The sequence below is a fragment of the Cucurbita pepo genome, chromosome 8 (assembly GCF_057944985.1).
Source record: "Cucurbita pepo subsp. pepo isolate OVF chromosome 8, ASM5794498v1, whole genome shotgun sequence".
NCBI lineage: Eukaryota > Viridiplantae > Streptophyta > Magnoliopsida > Cucurbitales > Cucurbitaceae > Cucurbita > Cucurbita pepo.
The window spans coordinates 10,781,631-10,805,831 of NC_141805.1; the positions used below are offsets into that span (position 1 = coordinate 10,781,631).

General features: G+C 35.5%; 1 protein-coding gene and 1 long non-coding RNA gene across 3 annotated transcripts; both read left to right on the forward strand.

Moving 5' to 3' along the window:
* On the forward strand, window positions 1-3,305 carry LOC111800172 (uncharacterized). 2 transcript variants are annotated; one of them, XR_015422122.1, is made up of 3 exons: window positions 1-522; window positions 2,609-2,719; window positions 3,003-3,305. It is a non-coding gene; the product is annotated as an uncharacterized LOC111800172 (long non-coding RNA). The 2 variants fall into 2 exon arrangements; XR_015422121.1 differs by having other exon boundaries at window positions 2,627-2,719.
* Window positions 3,306-4,652: 1,347 nt separating this feature from the next.
* On the forward strand, window positions 4,653-24,121 carry LOC111800430 (1,4-alpha-glucan-branching enzyme 2-2, chloroplastic/amyloplastic). Its single transcript, XM_087126137.1, has 22 exons — window positions 4,653-4,922; window positions 5,290-5,450; window positions 6,348-6,547; window positions 7,563-7,661; window positions 8,754-8,796; window positions 11,461-11,520; window positions 11,671-11,751; window positions 13,183-13,299; window positions 13,688-13,771; window positions 15,341-15,462; window positions 15,621-15,740; window positions 16,848-16,977; window positions 17,229-17,339; window positions 17,667-17,795; window positions 18,545-18,648; window positions 19,024-19,168; window positions 20,426-20,573; window positions 20,725-20,825; window positions 22,068-22,145; window positions 23,021-23,176; window positions 23,386-23,460; window positions 23,538-24,121. Exons 1-22 carry the CDS (start codon window positions 4,796-4,798, stop codon window positions 23,754-23,756), a joined length of 2,610 nt encoding a protein of 869 aa, XP_086982263.1. The 5' UTR covers window positions 4,653-4,795; the 3' UTR covers window positions 23,757-24,121.
* The last annotated feature ends 80 nt before the right edge of the window (window positions 24,122-24,201 follow it).

A 24,201-nucleotide genomic window follows, 5' to 3' on the forward strand; every position in this document is an offset into this window, starting at 1 on the left:
TTCTGGGACAGGACGGACATGAGGTTGTACGAACAAAAAGCAGCTGAATCGGCTACCCATAAATGATCATAAGCTGCCAAGGTTAGGTTCCGCCCTACCCATTTAGCCCAGAATTAGAGTGCAAAACCGTTCAAATGTTGGATGAAAAATCAACATTGTAATGGTTTCTGTAGTTCAATGATTCTATATGTGATCAACCAAAATCAAATGCGAGCCGTCAATCCAATGCCGCATTCCGATCAAAATCCGGACAAAACCAGAGTGGTCTGCTGCGTCGGCGACGTCCATGGCTAATTACCCCAGATTTCTACGCCGCCCACATAATTTTCTTGGGCGATTACTGCGACAGGGGACCAAATACCCGAGAAGTAATCGATTTCTTGGTCGGTTTACCCTCCACATACCCAAACGAGAAGCACGTTTTCCACGCCGGGAATCACGATTTGGTGCCTGATTGTGAGGGTTCCATTTTGGATGCTGGACCGACATTTGAATCCCATGGTGTTCCTCATGGATCTGCTGGTATTGTTGCCCTTTTCCATTTTTACTTATTGCTGGGATGTTGCCATGAATTCGTTATGTTTCATGTTTGAAAGAAATCACTGTTGAAGCTCGTGTCGTGTTGAAGCTAGTGTTCTGTCTCTAAATGTTCTGTTTCTTGCTTCATTGGCAATGCTTCCATTTCTATGTTGGTTCTCATTTTGAATCTCTCTTTACGAAGCTACCTCCTAGTGCTTTGAACCTTTTAGATTGAGTCTCTACAAAATGAACGCATTAGCTCCCGTCTCATAACTATTTAGATCTTGTTTGATGACTTTGGTTTTTTGTTATCGAAAATTATGCTTGTTTTCTAGTCAATTCTTTACGAGTGCTTTTCATTTTTTTTAAAACATTTGAATTGCTAGTGTGAGATCTCACGTTGGTTGGAGAGAGGAACAGAGTATTCCTTATAAGAGTATGGAAACCGTGAGGTTGTTGACGATATGTAACGGGCCTATGCTAATGGTGGGCTTGAATTGTTACAAATGGTATCAAAGCTGGACGTTGTGTTAGCAAGGACGCTAGCCCTAAGTGGGGTGGATTTTGAGATCCCACGTTAGTTGGAAGGGGAAGGAGTCATTCTCTATAAGGATATGAAATCTCCTTCAAGGAATGGTTTGGAGAGGGGGAAAGATGTTCAAGAGCAACTCAAGTTTTTGAAACCCAAAGACACCAAATTGCCCAAGATAGTGTCTTTGTGGGAGGAAAAACGTTTGGGATATACCAAACGTGAGGGCTCAAATTCCACATATTAGCTGTGTTGGATACTGAAATTGAATTCGTTACTTTTATCAGATCCATACGGTGGGGAATGAAATATTTCTTATAAGGGTATGGAAACCTCTCTCTAACAGATGCGTATTAAAACTGTGAGGTTGACGACGATACATAATAGACCAAAAAGGACAATATCTGCTAGCGATGGACTTGGACTGTTACAAATGGTATCAGAGCCAGATATCGGGTTGTGTGCCAGCGAGGACGTTGGGTGTCACGGTCATGTTCGTCCAAGACGTGTTGTCCATGACCACATGCCCACGACAAGCCAAACCCTTTATGTCTTTCCATGTTTTAGTGTTTTACTTTTGGACAATATCTGATAGCGATGGACTTGGGCTGTTACAAATGGTATCAGAGCCAGATACCGGGCTGTGTGCCAGCGAGGACGCTGGGTGTCACAGTCATACTCGTCCAAGACGTGTTGTCCATGACCACATGCCCACGACAAGCCAAACCCTTTATGTCTTTCCATGTTCTAGTATTTTACTTTTGTATTTCTATGAAGTATAATGTTTAGGAAAAATCATGTCTAGGTCTGCCAGATATGAAATGCCTCATAATGTACTTTAGTGATATGACTAGTTGTCAACTTCTCCCTACCAATAGTTATATATTGTGATTGTTACTCTCTTGGTTGCATATATAACGTCCCTTTCAAAATCTCTCTCTGCCATCGTTTTCTAAACCTTCTTAAACCAAGGCCAGAGGCTCGAGCATACGTCGTTTGGCCGTAGGCGAAGTAAGAACGAATTGGCATAGCTCACTTGTCGTTGGAAAGTGAGTGTCGCACAATCGCAAGTCTGTTGCCATCAAGAGTGCGATTGCGACACTGGGCCCTTGAGAGGGGTGGATTGTGAGATCCTACATCAGTTGGAGAGGGGAACGAAGCACTCCTTATAAGGGTGTGGAAACCTCTCCCAGACGCATATTAAAATCGTGAAGTTGACGGCAATACGTAACAAGCCAAAGAGAACAATATCTACTAGCGGTGGGCTTGGGCTTGGGCTGTTACAAAATGGTATGAGAGCTAGACACCGGTCTGTGTGCAAGCGAGGACGTTGGGCCCCCAAGGGGGGTGGATTATGAGATCCCACATCGATTGGAGAGGGGAACGAAGCACCCCTTATAAAGGTGTGGAAACCTCTCCTTAACAAACACATATTAAAACCGTGAAGCTGACGGTGATACGTAACGGGCCAAAAAGAATAATACCTACCGGCATTGGGCTTGGGCTTGGGCTGGTTTTCATCCTTACCGCGCAAAAACTTACTGAAGTTGAGGCATATAGATTGTATTGATCTTGCAGGAAGTAGGTGAGGAACCATGGAAAGCTTCATATAGATGGCTCAAGACTCATCATTGTGCGCGACACTGATAATATGAAACAGCAATCATCAAGGTCAGTCACAACTGGGAATTTAGCTGATCATGTCTCATTTTATCTTGTCCAATCACTTCATGATGCTTTATTGATTGATATCATAAGTTCACCTCAGACTGTTCTTAATAAGAAATTTTGGGCTCTATTTCTTGCTATGGCTACCTCACCTCTTCTATTGTGGTATTTGATCACGTTGTGAAGTTCTCTTCATCAAACATCTTATACGACATAGATTTAGTCATAGGCTGTCTTTCTTCCTTGTCACACCCTGAGGTTCCTTGTAACGATGGTTTTTTTCTAGGTAACGACAAGAACGTATCGGTCAAGTGGCGGGATGTGTGCTAATTTAAGTAATGACAAGAACGACATTAATTTTACTCGAGAGTTAAATGGAGCAGTTGTCTACAAAATTTTACTAACTGGCATGTAGTAATGATTTTTAGAGAAGTCGGGTCATTACAACTACTCGTTTCCGAGATATTTTGAGACTATAGAATATACTTTTTAGAAACTAAAATTCTGATGGGATTTCTCTTTTTGGCAATAAAAAATTGAATGGCCCTCCAAATTTCATCTTCAAAATGGAAAGGGCCATTTGGATTTATTATTTCTTTCATTTTCATTAATATTTTTTTGTAAAAATATCACAACTTTTTATTTATTATTATGATTTTTTTTTGGTAACATTTTAAATTTTGTTATATTTTTAAATACATATTCATTTGATTTTACCTTACGAAAATGATCGGTCGCCTTTTCCTATCATCAATGTTTTTTTTTTTGATATTGTTAAATTTCATCCAGATTTTTAATTCTTTTAGTATGTTTCAGTACTTTGTTTCGTTTATCTCGTAACTTATTCAATTATGTATTTTCACTTAAAGTATTGATTTTTCATTAATAGTGGAAATGTCAATAAAGTATTGAAATTTCTTTCATTCGTCGATGTTGACAGACTGATAAGATGATAATTCTTGTTTAACAATATACGAGGATAGAGTCATTCAAACTAATCAATTGAACTATGGTCAATTTAACTGTGAGTTCCCACCTCGGTTGGAGAGGGGAACAAAATATTTCTTATGAGGGTGTGAAAATTTGTCCCTAACAAACATGTTTTAAAACTAGTAGTGAACTTGGACGGTTACATTGATGCTTTTAAAAATTCCAACTTTTTCACCGACCAACATAAGGTTTTTCAACATGTTTTGTCTTAAATCACGTGGTTAAATATTATTATTGTATCATAATTTTAAATTAATTAGAAAATTGGTTGATGATTCCATAAGCAATCTAACAAATTTAAAATAACATTAAACTTACTTTGATTAATGAGTCATTTAGAAATGAATAAAATATATATTTCTTTATTAAGTAAAATAAAAATATAACTTAAAGTTAGAGAGAGAATGCAAAAATTAAAATATAAAAAAAGTAAGAGAGAGAGGATAGGAAGAAAGGAAGGGACACGCATACCGTCAGGGATTCAGATTCACAGCCTCTCATATCTGATCTCCACAAAACGACGTCGTACCAACGTGGCTTGCCTCATCAAACCATATATATATATGTTTTTTCATTTTTTTAATGTTGTACCATTTTTCTTTTTTCGTATGAAATTCCAAATTTAGCCTTAAGATTTTTAAAAATATATTTATATATTTATATTAATTACCATTCGAGTTAAACAGACATTTCTAATAAATATAAATAAATAAAATATACATTATTAAATAAGAATTCAAAAGGTTTAAATTTATAAATGAAAAAACATTATTATTATTTTATTATTATTATTATTATGGCGATTTAATTTTTATAATGGCAAAATCAGGGAGAACAGAATTTGTAGTAAAAAAAAAAAAAAATCGAATGGTGTAGACCCACGTGACGTGACTGTCCACGTGTCATACAATCTCCCTTCCTCTTTCTTCTCTCTCGCGCCGTTCGTTTCCCTCTCTTTCCGATTTCTGTGAATACTGAATGCTCACTGAGTAAACACTTTTCTTTTCTAACTTCACGCAGTTTCATCACCTTCCTCTCAGTGAATCCTCTCCGCTTCTTCTTCTCCACCTCTTTCTCTCTCGTCGGAAAATGGTTTATACGCTCCCAGGGATTCGGTTCCCTGCAGTTCCGGCGCTCTGCAAGTACTCCGACTCTTCCTTCAATGGCGACAGGAAGATGCCGCTATCTCTCTTCATGAGGAAGGAATCGTCTGCTAGTACTCACCTCACTTTTGCATTTTCCTTCTTCATAACACTTTAATTCTTTGCTGACATGTAGACTCCTGGAGCTCGTGTTGATTTTCGTGTTTGACTGGTATTTTTGATTAATTTTGCTGGAAAATGTCGTTTGTATGCTTTGTAAGGTTTTTTGTATGATTGGAATTGGATCGCCAGTGTTGGCTGTATGTGTACGTTGTGTGTTGAGATTTTTCTGGCTGGTTATTATCTACGGGAAGTATTTTGAGTCATTGTTTGTTAAGAGGACTTGTGAACAGTTTAGTGGTTAATGAACTTTAATTCGTACTTGTGAAATTACCTACACTGTATTTCTGTAGATGGAGTTGATTTGATCCTTGTTTGCAGGGAAGATTGTTGGTACCAAGTCCACTCACGATTCTAATTCCGTGTTGTCGACCGCAACTGCTGCTTCTGGCAACATACTGGTTCCTGGGAGTGAAAGCGATAGCTCTTCGACTTTGGACGGCGAGTCTGAAATTTCTGGCGTAGTATCAGAGGATGATCAGGTTAGTGATATTTATGTTCTTGGTTTTACTGAGTTCTTACTGCTTAAGTGTAATTTAGGCTGATATTTAAAATCATTTAGTCGATATTGGGAGCGAAGTTGCTATTTAGAAACCACAGACTTATAGTCAGTCATTGATTTTGTATGGAAATGAGGTGGTATAAAAGAAGTTCAAGAGAGACATCCTAATTGGCACCTACAACCAATATGTGTATTCTTTGCAATCCTTGCTGTGATGCTCCTTCTCTCAATGCTTTGGTGAAAGCTCTTCTGATCGAATATCTCAAAAAAAAAAAAAAAAAAAAAAAAAAAAAAAAAAAAAAAAAAAAAAAAAAAAAGAACCTAGATCAGTCCTTAATACCTTGAATTCTATCATCTATGGTCTCACCAATCTGAACAAGAAAGTTTTTGGTCATTTGGTCTCATTAATTTGGATACCCCGAAAATAGATCTATTTTTTGCAACTATTTTCCTTCTTTGATTGCTTCTAGTTGGAAGGCTGTTTTTTAAAACCATTCTAACTATAGGTGAGATGTTTTGAAACCTTAAAGGTATACTTAGAATCTTAAATTCCAAATCCATTTTAAACTCAATCCTATAAATCAGCGGTCTGGCTATCTTTGCCCTGTATAAGTACTGTCAGTAAATTTATCTATGTCTAGGCCCATTCAATTACTTAATTTTTGGTCTTTCTTCTAAAAGAGATAATTTAATATGCTGAAAACAACCAGCTGGACTTGCATTTTTTCATTCTAAAGACATTCATGAGGATAGCTTGTCTATTAGTCGTATTGATTTGATGTCTTTACTTTTGTCTATATACCCATGTTTACTTTCGTTGTCACATCAATAAGTTTCTTGACAGATTACCTTCATTATTTTTGTAACTTGGTTTCAGGTGCTTCATGATGTAGATAGTCAAACAATAGAAGCTGATGAGAAGCTGATGGATCAAGCACCACTGGAGGAAATATCAATTCCTTCAAAAAGTAGCTTGGCCGAACCCACTGTGAGATCCATTCCTCCACCTGGCAGTGGGCAGAGAATCTATGAAATAGATCCATATTTGTTGGCTCACAAAGGACATCTTGATTACCGGTAAGTCTGTATCGTCATCCTTGGCAAGTAACTTCCATTAGTTTTAAAACAAGTATAACACTCAATAAGACATCATATTGAAAGAAGCTAAGGGGATTCCAAAAATTTATACATCTGATATTAATGAAAAGGAGAATTATAATTACAGTGAGGATCTCTGGAAAGGAACTTTGAAGAGACTTTGAAGTATATGTACCGAAGTTCCTTCACTTTCTTTTGAAGTATCCTTGAAAAGTCTTTCTAGGTAAATTTTCTAAATAACCCCCTTAGTTGCATTCTCCAAAAGGACGTTGCATTTCATTGAAAAGATGATCTCTCAGGATTTGTTCAAGGTTGAAAGAAGCATTCTTAGGGAAGGACCAAAATTCTTGAAGAACGAACACACAGAAGTGCATGAATTGATGGTTTTGGTCCTCCCATCCCTCTTTCAAAGACAGCATGTGTTGGGAGAGAAGCAAAATGTAATGCCCTTTATCATTAAATTTCACAAGAAAATTTGAATGTTCTTGGGGTCTTTTGCGAAATGTGTTAAAAGCCACATGTATAAGAGGGAGAAAAGTGCCAAAGTGAAAAATAGCTCCGAGGCTACCCTCAACCAAGAGGTCAGGAATGCGAGTCTCCCCACCCCAAGAAGTGAGAAAAAGGGATCACTTCCCAACCAAGCGGCTCCATAATCAGTACCCTCAGCCCATAGAAATGCCTCTCATCTTCTTTTCATGAGTCTTGATGACGTTTGCTGGCATCTGGAAACAAATATGATGTAAATGAGCATACTCAGAAATAAAAAGAAAAAGAAAAAATTGAATAGTGAGTTCTCTCCCTTTCGAAAAACCAGCTTTCTCATTTATCAAGTCTTTTAGAAATTCAAATAATAACAGTGGAATCTTTGAAGAATATCAAATTTGCAGAATCTTTCATATTCCTTTTATCACTGACCTTACATAAAAAAAAAAAAAAAAATTGTTTTTTCTCATAGCATGTCGGATAAAGTCTAACCATTTGTGTATATATTTAGCTATGAACAGTACAGAAGGCTAAGGGAGGGTATTGACCAGAATGAAGGTGGGTTAGAAGCGTTCTCCCGTGGCTATGAAAAGTTTGGTTTCACACGCAGGTAACTTTCTTAGTTTTATGTGCTGCCTGTGTCTCTCTCTCTCACACGCACTTGGAAGTGTGAAAACACTGATTCAGACCACCTTATGATTGGCACTGTTGTTATGTGTAATAAAATCGGAACTTGTAGAACAATAATGTTTTATCTAGTCTTTTATTGATATTTCAGCAATCTCAGATAATTCTTTTACTGCTGTATGGAGAATATATTTGTATGTCAAAAATAAAGTATTAAAGAGGTATACAGATATTTCAGCAATCTCAGGGAAATAAGGATACCAAGTATGTAGAAATATAAAAATAGTTTACGACCAATAAATGAAGTAAACGTGAAATTATATTTTTAGCAGTATTTGGTGATTTCAATGAGAATTTGCATGTGAGTCAAGATGCGGATATGTACTTAGGAGCAGGTTTTGCCCAATCCAAAGTGACAAAGGTGATTTTGAAAGTCATTGTTTTAATCTTGTGAAGTGTTGTTTGTTTAGCTCAAATAAATAGCCTACTTATTCCAGAAACTTGGAGTCATTAGAAGACTAGTTAGGACTATTTTTGTCATTTTTGGTGAAGCTTCATATGTGGCTCGATTATCATATTCATACTTCATGTTTCCTTAATTTTATCATATCTATTCTTGATTAGTATTGTTTTGTTATTTCTGCAATAAAATATTTATGTTCGTTTAAGATATCTTAAAGTAATTCCTTCCATTCCAATAAAAAAAATCGTTCACGTCTACCATGGATTGAATTCACTTCGGATTCAAAAGAGCACATAGAAGTGCGAGCCTATGGGAAGATTCGAGACTTCACCTTTCTCTCCCATTTGTTAGTTTATCACCTGAACGAGTACTTCTCCCCCTCGCTCTATCCTAAATGGTCATTATCTCCTCTCCCCTTTCCGTCTACTAGTTAGGTACAAAAAGGCACCCCACTTACTTTACACTTCTTACCCACTAGTTCTCCTTCTCTTTCTGTTATATACGTTGACAATAGGAGTAGATCACCTTCTTTTTCCAATTAATTGTTATTTAAACCATGCATGATAAATTTCTTGTATGGTTTCTAAATTTGTTTTCAATTGGTTTTTTCAGTGCCACAGGTATCACGTACCGTGAATGGGCACCAGGAGCTACGGTCAGTTTTCCATTCAATGATAACAGAATTCTTAATTTATTCTTGTTCAGTTGCTTGCTTTGGCATTGATCAGGGAACTATTTAGAAACCATAGCTAGTCGAGAATCATAATATTTCCTTTCAATGATAACCTTTCCCTTTCGAGCTTCCCCTCAAGGTTTTTAAAACTCGTCTGCTAGGGAGAGGTTTTTACACCCTTATAAAGAATGCTTTGTTCCCCTCTCAGAGATGTGAGATCTCACAATTTACCCCACTTCGGGGCTCAGCGTCCTTGCTGGCACTCGTTCCCCTCTCTAATCGATGTGAGATCTCACAAACGGTAGTTTTGTTGTTCACTAATTTTTTTTTTTTTTTTTTTTTTTTTTTTTTTTTTTTAATTTTTGGTGTTTCTGGTGCATTTATAAGTTCTTTAATCTGAAAATTGTTAGAAATCACGGCTCTCCACAATGGTATGATATTGTCCACTTTGATCATAAGCTCTCATGGATTTGCTTTGGGCTTCCCCAAAAGGCCTCATACCAATGGAGATAGTATTCCTCAATTATAAACCCATGATCTTCCACTAAATTAACCAATGTGGGACTCACTCTCAATAATCCTCAACAAAAATAAGGGGTCAGATTTCTACTGTTCTTGAGGCAGAGCTTATTCTGGCATTCCTAGGAACTAGCTTTTGTGACTACCCCCACCAAAAAAAAAAAAAAATAAATAAATAAATAAAAAATACTAATCCCAAAACTGTCAAGGACCCTATTAGTTTGACCTTTTGTCTTATAAGATGATTGCTAATGTACATGTCAAGAGATTTAAAATGATGCTGCCAAAAGAGACTAATGCTCAATATGAACCCCACAAGGGAGTGAAAATAAAACAGAAACTAACAAAAATCACAAAGGAGATGTAAAATGATGCTTTCCTCGACCATTTCTATGTTCGTGTGACCTTTTGTTGGAAAGTAGTGGTTCACAGTTGAAAAAGGGTACAGAATGTTTCCATCAGTTTTTTTTTGCGATAAATTAGGAAGAAAAAGAAGGCATAGCATTTACTGTGAATCTTCGGAAGGCTATTTAACAACATTATTAATAACCTGTCCATCGTCCAATATAAGGGAGAATTCAATTTTAACTCTCATCGATAGATTTTAACCCATGAGTTGGCCTAGTGGTCAATAAGAGCTATGGGTATAATAAAGAGATCCCAGAGATCAGAGGGGATGGTTCAATCCATGTTATCCACCTACTTAGGATTTAATATCTTATGTGTTTCTTTGTCAATCAAATGTAGTAAAGTCGAGCAGTTGTCCCGTGAGATTAGTTGTACTAGCGGGCTTGGAAACTTGTGTATATAATATATATACTCTTATTGACAGCATTTTTCGAGCTGCTTCACGCTGGCTGGCTATATAAAAGAATGCAAGGGTTTCTAGAATGGAAAGATTAAGTTCGGATCACTTGCTATCATTTGTAATCGGGTCCTTAGAAATTAGAGAATATTGGTCTTTATCGGAATAACATCCTTCTGTAGAAGTTAAGGAATCATGCCCCCCTTGAAGATTGACCCTATCACGGGTTTATCTTGCAGCTCAGTTTTTAAAGGCCTCTTTATGATCTGAGTCTTTTCTCACCTCCCTATTTTGTTTTTCTTGTTGACTAACTTAACAAATTACTTCTTAGAGGCCATGGTCTGTGTTTTGTGAAAGGCTTCAATGTGGGAGAAAGCTCCCTTGTCATTAACTATCTTAAGTTTGTTTTTGACACAATTCTCTTTACTTCTCCTTTGTCGGCTTTTTGAGAAGATTTCTTCTACTATTGCAGAACATGTGAGGGATTTTTATTGGATGGTAATTGGTGACACATTAGAAATTGGAAGCCCTTTCATAGTTTGGAACAATATGCAACTTCGTATCCTTTCTCGAGGACAGGGTTTTGACATCTTCCTATTCTTCTTCCACCTGTTTGTCACTGTTAGAGTGGTTTATTCTTTGAAATTTCTCATCAAAATTTGCAAAGAAAATTCTTATTCCCCGAGGAGCTCCTTGAATAAACGGAATTCCAACTGGTTTATTATTTTCACTAAAAGTGAAGTCATTCTTTGAAAAAAAAAAGATCCTCAGAACAGCTGAATGAACAAATTCTTTGAAAATTCAATGGTGATTTAGGAGACCAGATCTCTTAACCATTTTCCCATTCGTTTTTGGTTCTTCCTCAAGTTCTTTGTTGAATGTTGATGTCTCTGTTATCCCTAGAAGTCTCCAATTTCTTCACATTAATGATTGATATCTCGTTTCCATTTCTTTTAAGTTTGTCACAAGGGATATCAGAATCTCTCGAATATTTTCACACATAAAAATCGTTAAGACACTAGCAAAGTTGATTTGGTCAATTGATGAGACATAGATGTCGTCCAAACTGCTATTTCCTGAATGCACCCAAACACATAAAAATCGTTAAGACACTAGCAAAGTTGATTTGGTCAATTGATGAGACATAGATGTCGTCCAAACTGCTATTTCCTGAATGCACCCAATCGGCTTTCATTTAATTGGAAAACAATATAGCTTGATGGTTGTTTGGAGCAATTTTCTGGCATTTTCTACTTGAGTTTTCTGTGCGTTTATGTTTTTTATGAACTTCGAGGAAAATAACTTCTTTCTTCCTCTTTTAGTCAGCTGCGTTGATTGGAGACTTCAACAATTGGAATCCTAATGCAGATATTATGACCCGGGTATGTGATATTTGTTGTAGATCCCAACTGCCTATTGTTTGGCCTCATAAATTTCTTTGCTCTCTCCTCTCTCTGAACCGATACTTATTGAGCATTTTAGTACTCTTTGTATTTAGAATGCAATTTACAATTATGTTTTTTTGTGTGCAGAATGAGTTTGGTGTCTGGGAAATTTTTTTGCCTAATAATGCAGATGGTTCCCCAGCCATTCCTCATGGTTCTCGAGTGAAGGTACATATTCTCAAGACGGTGTATAAATTATGCAAGGAAAATAATTTGATTTTAGGACTCTAGAAGATATTCATTTGGAGTTATGGACGTTTATTTATTTATTAACTAATTATTATTTATTATTATTATTATTATTTTGATAAGAAACAATATTGATGGTACAAAATTAGAAAAGAAGGGGAGAGCCTGCTCAGGAGTTGAAAAAGACCCTCCGATTGGATATGTGATTAGAGAAGCTGTAGTAACAGAAAAGGGGGAGCAATTACCCCAAGTAATAACCAGAAAAATTATAGCATCCAAAAATGTATCAAAAGGAAGCCCCATTTCTTCATGTATTCTTTGCTTCATTTCTACCCAAGGAAATGTTAAAAAGTTTATCATCACTAGCCCAATAGGGTCAAACCCAATAATTGTATGAGCTCATTGTTTATATATTTAGGAAAAAGATTCAGGTATTTTCGAAATAAAGATATCTAGGTCACAGTAACAGAAAAGAGGGAGCATTTACCCCAAGTAATAACCAGAAAGATTATAGCATCCAAAAATGTATCAAAAGGAAGCTCCATCTCTTTATGTATTCTTTGCTTCCTTTCTACCCAAGTAAGACATATAAAAGTCCTCACAATGTGCATCCAGATAAGCTCTGATTTCCTTTCTAAATGGGATTTCCCTAAAACATAAGAGAGAAGGTGTGACGTCCAGAAGAGGAAAAGAGAAGAATTTCACATTTATATGATACAAAAAGATGGTTTTGTGATCCGGAACTATTCAGGGGAGGAAGAGAAGAATAGCATATTTACATGTTACAAAAAGATGGCCTTGTGATTCAGAACTATTCTTGCAAATGAAACACAGCAATAAGGAGAGATGTTCATGCATCCTACATTGGAGCTTGTCGTGGGTAGCTTCATTCTTGCTGAATTGCCATGAATTTAAAATAGTTGAGAAGAACTTGCTGAATGACCTTTTTTATTGGCCAAGACAGAGTCAACAATTGACAAATACTGATATTTAATAGTATTTTCAACAATGATGGGAGGGCCTAAAACAACTAACCTAAGGTTGAAACATTCATCTGAAGCATAGTTTGCCTGTGTGCAACACTTAATAGATTCAATCTTCCTACGTGAGTTAAAGACTCAATAGGTTCCTGATTAGTGTGTGTGGCAACTGTAAGTCTTTCTCTGTGTCTCTTGGATGCTGTTATATTTCTTCACTCAGTTCCATTTGCCGAGCTTCGTTAGATTCTACCAAAAGTGAGGTTTTTCCAAAGAAATGTGATGTACTGATTTGATTGCGTAACTTGGGTTGGGTTGAGAATTTTTTAAGTAGATGGATGGTTTGTAGCGCTTAGTTTAGTTTAGTTTAGTTTTTTTTTTTTTTTTTTTTTTCTGATTTTCCATCGTGTATCTGAATTGTCGATACTTGTAGATTCGAATGGATTCTCCTTCTGGCATCAAAGACTCAATTCCTGCTTGGATCAAGTTTTCTGTACAGGCTCCAGGTGAAATACCGTACAATGGCATATACTATGATCCACCAGAAGAGGTATATTTTATAAATTTACCAATCTATCGTATAATTGTTTAGGCAGTATGGAAAACCTTTTGGAACTGCAATTTTGAAAATATTAATAAATATTGGGAAAATAGATTACTGACATTAGATTATAACGTTCCAAAATGAATGGCTAATGGTACATTTTTTTTTTTCATTTTAGTGATATTGACCAAAGAGGAAAATTAATTATATTCTTAAAATTTTCTCCGGTTATTTAGGGAGATCATGGGTGAGTAAAATCCTTAACTATTGCATTGTTATTTGGTGATAATTGCTTGCTTACTGGCTACTTATTATTGTATGACTTTCTACAGCTAAGCTGCAAACTGCTTTGTTTTACTGGAATTTACTTTCTGTTTACCTCTCGTTATTGTAGGAAAAGTACGTATTTCAACATCCTCAGCCAAAAAAGCCGAGGGCACTTAGAATTTATGAGAGCCATGTTGGTATGAGTAGTACGGTAAACATCTTCTGTTCCCTATGATAGATACTTTCTGATTTCTGTTTAAATGCTTTTCCTCTTTGTTTTTTTTTTTTTTTTTCCCTGTTTTCTTTTATATGGCAACATTACTTCCTACTCAAGATTATGCTTGGAAGTGGCATAAAAGTGTTAAAACACTTTAAATTGTTTGACCAAAGTGACCCACAACTGTGGATGAAGATCATTAGACAAAGTCTACGGTGTTTAGCCTCTCCAAGAAACCAACCAAGAAAAAAGAATTAATGTACCTTGGAATTTTGGCTTTCTATATGAAACAGAATGTAGAGCTTAAACAGGTAGAAGAACATTTTCATTGTAATTTGACTGCTGTGTTAAACTACCCAAAATCACTAGTGAAACTAAAAATGGTTACTTTATTGGACTTTTTAATTTCCAACAATCCTTTTGTCCACCCCTTGTTTTCTCTAGGATAATTTTAAAATTTGCACGATTTACTTGGAAAGTACGTGGATTAACTTCTCAAATTCATGTCTTTAAAAATACTCCCATTCCTTTTAACCATATGTCTGACATTAAAGCTTTGACTACATTAACTCAAAGAAGACTGAGATTGACCACAGGAGATTGATATATGCTACATAGAGAACTGACTGAAAAAACTCCCAAAGAATCTGAACTCTAACCTCTGGCATCCTCCCTTGAAACTGATGCTAAATTAGGCAATAATAGACCAAATTCTTCAAGTTCGTTATCCTTAAAGTTTCTTCTACTTTCAAATTTTCAGCTTTGAAGAGAACAACCCCAACAGTTAAACACAGAACCGTTTGGAGAAGAAACCACCTGATAGAGATGTGGATAAACAAGTTTAAAAGGAGAATTACCCGACCATTTGTCATGCCAAAAAGAGCTTTGCTTGCCATTTCCAAGCCTGAAATGAGTTAGAGTTCAACAAGCTTCCATGGCCTTCGCAAACAGCCACTCCTTTTGCCAACAAGGCCATATAATATGCTTGACACCACTTGACACACTTCAGAGAAGGCGTGATGAAAATTGGCATAAAATAGATAGGAACATTGAGAAATACTGAATTGCACAAAAGTCAATCTCCAAACCCTAGATAATTGAAATCTCTTCCCTCCATCCAACTTCTAAATAATTTTATCAGAAATAGTAGACCAGAATTGAGAGGATTGAGAGGATTTTGAATTACCTCCAAGAGACTCCACCTTGGAATGGAGCTTGGAAGTAAGCTGATTCAACCGAAAAAAGATCCACATTAATGCCATAAACCGCATGCCACAAGAGTTCATACTTAACCTGCCTAGTAGTTTCTAGAGACTTTTAAGCTTTACTTCCTTTTTTGGGGAAAAAACCCTAATATTTACTTGGAAAAGCTTAAAGAAGGAAAGGAGTGATTGGAGAGTTGAGAGAGAAAGATGGAGCTATTTAAACATTACTTCATGATTGATTTGTAGAATAAAAATGGATATTGAAATATTCATTTACATATGAAAGTCTCAACATTCTTATGTTGTGCCACTGTACAACATTCTTCATTCACATCTATTGCTGAACATTGAATTTTAGGAACCTATTATAAATACGTATGCAAACTTTCGAGATGATGTCCTTCCTCGTATTAAGAGGCTTGGATACAATGCTGTTCAGATCATGGCTATCCAAGAGCATTCCTATTATGCTAGCTTTGGGTAAGTTCATGTTTATTATATGTGGATTTTTCTAAATTATGCTGCAGTTTTTAGTATAATTGTGTTAATAAATGGTATGCAGCATTTTGAGGACTTTTGCCATCACTTTGTGTGGCATCTCCCGGCATTCAATTTGTAACTTTCGCACTTTAATGTAGGTACCATGTTACCAACTTTTTTGCTCCTAGCAGTCGCTGTGGAACCCCTGAAGAACTTAAATCTTTGATAGATAGAGCTCATGAGCTCGGTCTGCTTGTTCTCATGGATATTGTTCATAGGTAAGCAAAGAGAAAGAGACCAAGACTGTGGAAAGAACTGGAAACTCTATTTTATTTTCAGAACACGACTTTGTAGGAGAATTGTTTTTTTCCCCCTTCTGTTCTAAATCCCTTCAGTATTCATTACCTAGATCTATTTTTTATAAAAGTTTCCTTTTAAAATCATGTGGCATATATGGAGGTGATGGGTAATTCCTGTCTACTTCTCTTCTAAATTGATGACAATAACATGCAAAAGAACTAGAGAATTAAATTTCATCAACCCTGACTCCCACAGGTTTATGTTGAAATATCATCACTAGCCCAAGTCAGGTTTATGTTGAAATATCATCACTAGCCCAATAGAGTCGAGCCCAATAATTGTACGAGCTCATTGTATATTTATTTTAGTAGAGATTTTAGAAGAAAGAGATCTAGATATTTTAGGAAAAAGATTCAGACTTGTTAGGTCTAGATTTAGATTTGTTAGGTTTAGATTGCGTAGGCTCTAGTATAAATACTCCTCCACCCTACCTAGGTTATTCATCCAAGAAATCCAAAAACAATAAAAAGCAGAAGTATTCTACAGAGTGTCCTGTATTCTCTTCTCGATCGGTGTTAATAAAGAGTGCGAGTGTTTCCCACAGTGAGTTGTGTTCAACAGTTTATGCATGCCGGATCTAACCAATTGTTCTTTGTAAATACAATTTGACATATTTTTAGTAGGAAAGAAGAAAATTCATTCCTTGATAGAATAGAATCTATAACTGAAAAAGAAAAAAGAAAAAAATCCAATGGGTCCGGTGATGCAGTGTAAAATTTTCAAGACACTGTTTCCTCTGACCACAGTTTTTCAGATCTTTGACTATATGTTCAATTCCATTATCTGGCTCTTTGTTTACCTTGCTTGATGTTGAATATTCTTCCAAGTTTTTTTTCTTATCATCTATTTTCCATTTTAAAAAATTGTAGTTCTTTATTGGTTTACCTCTGATTACAAATACAGTCATTTCTTTGTTTCCCATGTTTGATGTTGAATATTCTTTCAAGTTTGTTTGTCTTTATCATCTATTGTCCATTTAAAAACACCATAATTTTTTATTGATCTATATTTTATTACAAATACAGCCATGCATCAAAGAATGTGTTGGATGGACTAAACATGTTTGATGGCACTGATAACCATTACTTTCATTCTGGATCCCGAGGTTATCATTGGATGTGGGATTCTCGTCTTTTTAATTACGGAAGCTGGGAAGTAAGTTTTTTCTTTTTTAAATTATAAATTGTTGGAGTATTGATATAATTAAATTTACCATAACCCATCAATTTAAGTTGATTGGTGATTTAACGTGGTACCAAAGTAGGTCTTATGTTCGAACCCCTTAACTGATTGGTAATTGAACAATTGTGTGTCTGTATGTGTGGTTGAACTCTGCTTTGTCCCGTTTATGTTTATCTCATGTCTATATATAACCTAAGGTTTCATCCTTCTATACCTTCTTTTAGGTACTAAGGTTTCTACTATCAAATGCTAGATGGTGGCTCGAAGAATACAAGTTCGATGGGTTCAGATTTGACGGTGTGACCTCCATGATGTATACACATCGTGGCCTAGAGGTACACTATTCAAGGGGGGTTGGGGAACTTACCTCACAAGATGGGGCAAGGTGTCGGGCTTTCGTTTCTGAGAAATTTGGTTTCGAAGGCTTATTTCCCTTGTGTGTGTGTGTGTCTATATATATATATATAGAGAGAGAGACATTTTAAATGTCATTCCTATATAGAGATATTATATAGGAATGACTTTAAAATTTTGATCAAACAGTCCCCTGCCTACAGATCTGCCTACAATTGTTCACTGTTTCAGGATTTATTATATTATATTCATGCTTTGGCTTATGACGAGAACTTTTTTCTTTCTTTCTTTCTTTGTGTGTGCTTTAGGTAGGGTTTACTGGAAACTACAACGAGTACTTTGGATTTGCTACAGATGTAGATGCTGTGGTGTATTTGATGCTGGTGAATGATATGATTCATGGGCTTTATCCTGAGGCTGTTACAATTGGTGAAGATGTATGTTTCATGAATTTATCATAAAATGACACTTGTTTGTAACCAGAGCTTTGTTCTTTTTCCTTTATATACCGATATAGATGTTAGCAACAATAATAATAATTCATATACACCATTCAGGAATTCAGTGATTATGTTAAAATTTGTGAATATCTCTAATATTGATATTAGGGGGGGGGGGGGGGGGGGGGGGTGTTCCATCCGTGGGTGCATCTTAGGAACTATTTGGCGCAATAAGGGAGAAATTTCTTCACTTGTACCTTGAGGACAAGAAATCTTGCTGATAAAAATAAGCGTTTAATTTTTCAAGGGGTAAACATTGGAAATCAGGTTAGTTAAAGTTAAAGGAGAGCATACATTTTTAAGCAGGGATCGAGGCATGAGGTAAGCAACTGTCAATGGGTAACTTTGTGAGAGTAGACCTCCCACGCTCCATGAGTGCCTTTTAATGGATTTTAGCTTGAACCGACGGAAAACTGACTCTGTCAATCAATACATATTCATATTTTGTGAATATCTCTAATATTGATGTAATCAACTAATGTTCGTTGAAAGTTTGTTAAAGTTCTTCATATTAATTTATCTTTGAATATTATCAATATGATGATAAAACTTTGCTGATTCTAGATGTGAAGTTGCATATAGGTAATTATTTAATAAATCATAACGGTTTAGATTCTTAACCGGTTTGACCGTTATAATGGTATAGTATTGCCGTCTTCTCATGAGGTTAAATGTTAATTTTGCAGGTCAGTGGAATGCCTACCTTTTGCATTCCTATCCAAGATGGTGGAATTGGATTTGATTACCGGTTGCACATGGCCATTGCTGATAAATGGATCGAGCTTCTCAAGTATGTTGTTTTCTTCCTCATACTTTATTTAGATTTGCTAAAAATACATATCGGAATGTTCTTCAATTTAGTTATGACTAAAATACAAAATTAATTGTGATCAAATTTATCTTTTTATTGATCAAATCATGTGTCATACGTCCCTAGTGCACGACATAACCCATACAATATTGGAATGACAAATTTTCAAAACAAGTGATGACCTATTAATAAAACAGGGTTCATTTTAGAACTTTTTTTGAAGGATTAAACAAATTTGGAAATGTAGTAGGGCAATGCCTCCTTGTGATATATTTTTATTGAAGTTTTTCTCCACCAAGTGTACGTAAAATAGTTTTGAGATGCTCTGCTTAACCAATTTTGTGTATGGTGTAGGAAAAGCGATGAAGACTGGAAAATGGGTGATATTGTTCACACGCTTGTTAACAGAAGGTGGTTAGAAAAGTGTGTTGCATATGCTGAGAGTCATGACCAAGCTCTTGTTGGTGATAAAACAGTTGCGTTCTGGTTGATGGACAAGGTTAGTAAACATCATCCTGAACTCGTATTGTGAACATCTCTACTATTGATGGACATCACACTTGAAATTTAAGGCTGTTGCTCAAGTATTATTGGGTTGTTATTTCATGTTCAAGTTGTTTTCTTAATTTCATTATTTCCTTTTCATGTACATGCCCCTAAGGTTTAGACCATGTTGATTTTGAGGTTTAAGGGGAGAAAAATCCTCTCAAGAAAAAGAATCTTTGTTCAGAACTCAGAAGCTTCACATAGTTAGTATTAGAAAGGACATTGAGTTGTTTGATGGTGCTTCCAAAATTTCTAAAAAGCTTCTCAAATTTTTCATAGTTTCAAAAGCATACATGTAGAATGATGGTGTTTAAACGTTTAAGATATTCTCTTGGCTTTTTCCCCCCTTTGGAAGCACATGATCTAAGCTTCGCATTCTTTCATAAGTGCTAGTATAGTTATCTCTGGATACTTCTATTGAAAACGTTCTCAGACTTACCACATATTCTTTTCCATTCATAATTGCATGCAGTAAACTAACAACTAAGTTATGTAGGCTCCATACGGAACTTAAATTCTGAAGAATAGAATTCACTATAGAAATGTGAGTTTATCTTTCATTTGAATCGCATGTTGTGTTTGATACTAACAAAGAGCAGTCAACTACACATATTCATTATATTGTTAAAGTTACAAGCCCGGAAATGAATCCCAAAAGCAAGGTAGCAGATTGAATTTCGCATTACAAGAATATTTCAAGATATGCTAGCATGCTAATTTCTTCTAAGCTCCGTGTTTTACATTTACTATCAGCTACTGAAATTTTTATGAGTTTGTCAGCTTGGCTCAAAGAAATAAATAAACAAAAGGAACTATCAGAAAGATGGATGAATGTAGAACTACTCATAAATCACTGTAAATTTGTCCAGAATTGGGGCTAGTATTTGTCTAATTGTAGATTTTGTGCTCAAACTCCTCATCCAAGTTTATTACGGGAGTATAAGTATGGAAACCTCTATAAATTTTAGATGTTTAAATGAAGTTCACTTTTCGTCTATTGTTTTCATTTCTTCAACCGTTCATCCAATTTTATGAGGCATCGGGTTTTAGTTTTTTATGAGACATAAATTTTATTAACCTATACTTTGAAATTAACTTATATCTTTTCATTTCAATTTTTTCGTTTGTATTAAGATGTTCCATTAACCTTATGGAGCACATACAAAGAGGATTACTTCTGCTGTTAAGTCTCCTATATTCATGTTTGCAGGACATGTATGAATTCATGTCTTTGGATAAACCATCAACTCCTGCAATTGATCGTGGAATAGCATTACATAAAATGATAAGGCTTATTACCATGGGATTGGGTGGAGAAGGATATTTGAATTTCATGGGGAATGAATTTGGACATCCTGGTAAGATACTCCCCTGCTTGGTCTTTTATTGTTATTTCAATGGGATGATATTTCATATAAATCATTCATTATATGGCAGTATCATGGTTTTATCAAAATGTTGCTCTATTATTTCCTCTGGAAAATCATTTGTCTTATATCATCCTTCCAGAGTGGATTGATTTTCCAAGGGGCGATCAACATCTTCCTAGTGGTGCAGTAATTCCTGGAAACAACTTTAGTTATGATAAATGTCGGCGTAGATTTGATTTGGTGAGTAATTTCCCACTTATATTTTCTTCTCTAATTTAGGCCAATACTTTGGTGAAGAGCGATTCTCACGTGTCTGAAGTCTCAACCTTAGGTTTCAATGCCTCATATTCCCTTGCTGATATTTGGTACAGTACAACAATGTCAGAACTCAAATAATTAAAATATCGACTAATTTTTATGGTAACAAGACTATAAACTCAAAAGGATGCTTGATGAAACCAAGGTTTAGCAAGTTTCTAGATTATGAAGAAAAAAATGAAGCAGAAGGATTTTAACCACGTCGTTAATATGTTTGCTTCTGCAGTATGATTGGGGGAAATTATTTATTTATTTTAATTATCAGATAGCTTGTATTTCAATTCTATCCTTGACTATGTTGTTTTGCTCGATAGTTAAATAATTCTCTGAGTTAGCCTTGATACCCTCTAACGTAAATATTTCCCCAAACTTCTGTTAATCTATGTCCTGATCAGATTTTCCACGTTCTAAATAGCTTCCCCAAACTTCTGTTGATCTATGTTCTGGTCGGGTTTTCCACACTTTAAATGGTTTTCGCATTGATTGTGCTCTCACTCCTGTCGTGTACATTAGACGTGATCTACGAATTGTGATGTCTTGAATTCTCTTAAATTCTATTGTTGTTTTAGGTTTCCCTTTCCTTTTCAGTATTATTTATATTGTTGTGGTATTTCACATTCTCATTCTCAAGCATTCAAAGCTTTCTTGATGCCTCCGTACAAATTGCTTTTATTTCCCCATGAGCCTGGGAATGTTATTTCAATATCATTTTAGCTTTCATTTTCTTTTAATAATTTCATTATGGTTTTCAATGCTAGAAAATTTTGTTTAATTTTAATTGATACTTTTTTCATTTAAAAATTTATTATGTAATGTATTGGTTTTTAGTAATTGCACTATTTCATCAAATTCTTGTGGTATAAGCCATTGTGAAATACCTCTGGAAACAAAAAAGTAATTGTGAAATAAAGATAATTACATGTTCCAGTGGATATTTTACATGTAAATACAATTATCTGATATTCTTTAAATGTATAGTTTTTTCATTTTAAAAATATTTTGTTCCAAGGTAAAGTGTTCCATACACATCTAATAAAGAACTTTGGGGAAATGCATCCTAGTCGTAGTCACCAAATCTGTTCCAGTTCAGAAGGACGGACCAGTTGATACATATATTTAATAAATATGTCTGTACTAACATTAAGGTTGCATATGTGCACTCAGGGAGATGCAGAGTATTTAAGATATCATTTTATGCAAGAATTCGATCGGGCGATGCAGCATCTTGAAGAAGCATTTGGCGTAAGTTTTCTCAGTTTTATAAAGCTTATGTTTTTCAATATTGAGACATTTTCCCAAGTCCCTGGATTATAAAATTTAAATCACATCTAATGACTGCATGACCTGACATGTAAAAATGTCCAACTATGCTTAAACGGTTTATTCAGTCCAAGTTTATACAACGAAGGTGTGTATTACAAGTTTGCGTACGTGTAATTTTACTTTCCAGACGTTGTAATGACGGTCTCATTTTTCTCGTTAAAGTTGTCTCGATTGTCCCTACCTGGATTTTGCCTTTTTGTTGTCCATTTTTATTATAACAGATCAATCCAATCAATCCACCCTTAACCCTAAAATCTTGGTTCTATTCAAATCTGATGGCTTATTTTAAGTTTTTGTTTCTTTCCACTAGAGTTGTAGGGCACATTTATGAGATTTCTTTTTTCACTCTTTCTCTCTCTCTCATTCTTGTACATTTTTTTAACTGAAAGTCGAAACTCTCTGCACAAATTTTATATTTAATATTTTAATCAAGTGTCTTCTGCTAAAGGAAACGTACTGCAACGTCTGGATTGACATGCATTTTTCGTTGTTAATGTTTTTTTTATAAGTATATTTGATCCTATCTAACCTGCTTCTCTACAAATTTGGTATTTCAGTCTTTTAATTTTATGTCTTCTGTCATCAGAGCTGTAATGCAGAGTGGAAAACTTTATTGGATTGGCAGATAATTCTCGTCTGCTTAAATTGTCTTAATAATATCTTTTTATCATAATTTCGAAGTCGTCTTTTTTTTCCCTTGCTGACTTTCATGTGCCTAAAAATCTGTAATTACCAACCATAGTTGGCTTCAAAAGTTCAGAAATTGCACATTAAACATTAACTGGTGGTTGCAGTTCATGACATCTGAACACCAATACGTTTCCCGAAAGGATGAAGGAGATAAAGTCATTGTGTTCGAAAGGGGGGATCTGGTTTTTGTTTTCAATTTCCATTGGAGTAACAGCTATTACGACTATCGAGTGGGGTGCCTCAAGCCAGGAAAGTACAAGGTATAGTATGTGTAATATTTTTTAAGTTCACCCATGGGTGAGAAATTCGAATTTCGGGTCTAAACATGTTTAGAGGATACGTGTGTCTAACTAGTTGTGCTATGTTTACATTGTCATAGTATGGGGAGTATTAAAATTGTCACTATGATCTTTCTCTTACACATTTTAATCTGGTCAAACTCTAATGTGGCATTGGTTGCATGTTGTAGATTGTCTTGGACTCAGACGAGCCGTCGTTTGGAGGGTACAATCGGCTTGATCATTCTGCTGAGTACTTCACATTTGTAAGATGGTTTCTTTAGATCTTTTTTTAATTAGATTAGTCCATGATAGATATGGATTCACATTTTTGCTTGTGCAGGAAGGAAACTATGATAACAGGCCTCGTTCATTCCTAGTATATGCTCCTTCCAGGACGGTCGGGGTCTATGCTCTAACACCAGATGATTCTGAGCTTGTAGAGGGCGAAACCAAAACCAAAACCAAAACTGAAATCGAAATCAAAACCGAAGCCGAAACCGAAACCGAAACCGAAACTGAAACTGAAACTGAAACTGAAATTGAAACTTCAATGGAGTAGAGTTTCTGATGTGAAGATGGTACCATTCATGGTGTACCTAGAAAACCATGTAGCGAAGATGGTTCAACACAGAACCGATGTGGAATCTTCTTGCCAGACAATTCTGCCAGGTAATTGGATTCATCAATTAACAAGGTATAACCTTTCATCCAATGCAATGAATTTCATCTGCGTAAAGTAAAGACAACTTCAGAGGATGAGTAGATGTTTTTACTGTTCTATTTAATTCTTGTCAATTATATTGGTTGTTTCAGATTCCGGAGCTGGAAATTTCTTAGTAGAACGTGTAAGTACATAAAACTCTTTCCAAATACCTAGTCCTGCTTAAATTATAATGAAATACGGTAGAGTCAGCCAAGAAAGAATGCCTATAAGATCTTTAGTATAGTCAGCACTTCACCTTTTCCCAGTCTTAATAATGTTGTTTCCCCCTAGAATATCACCA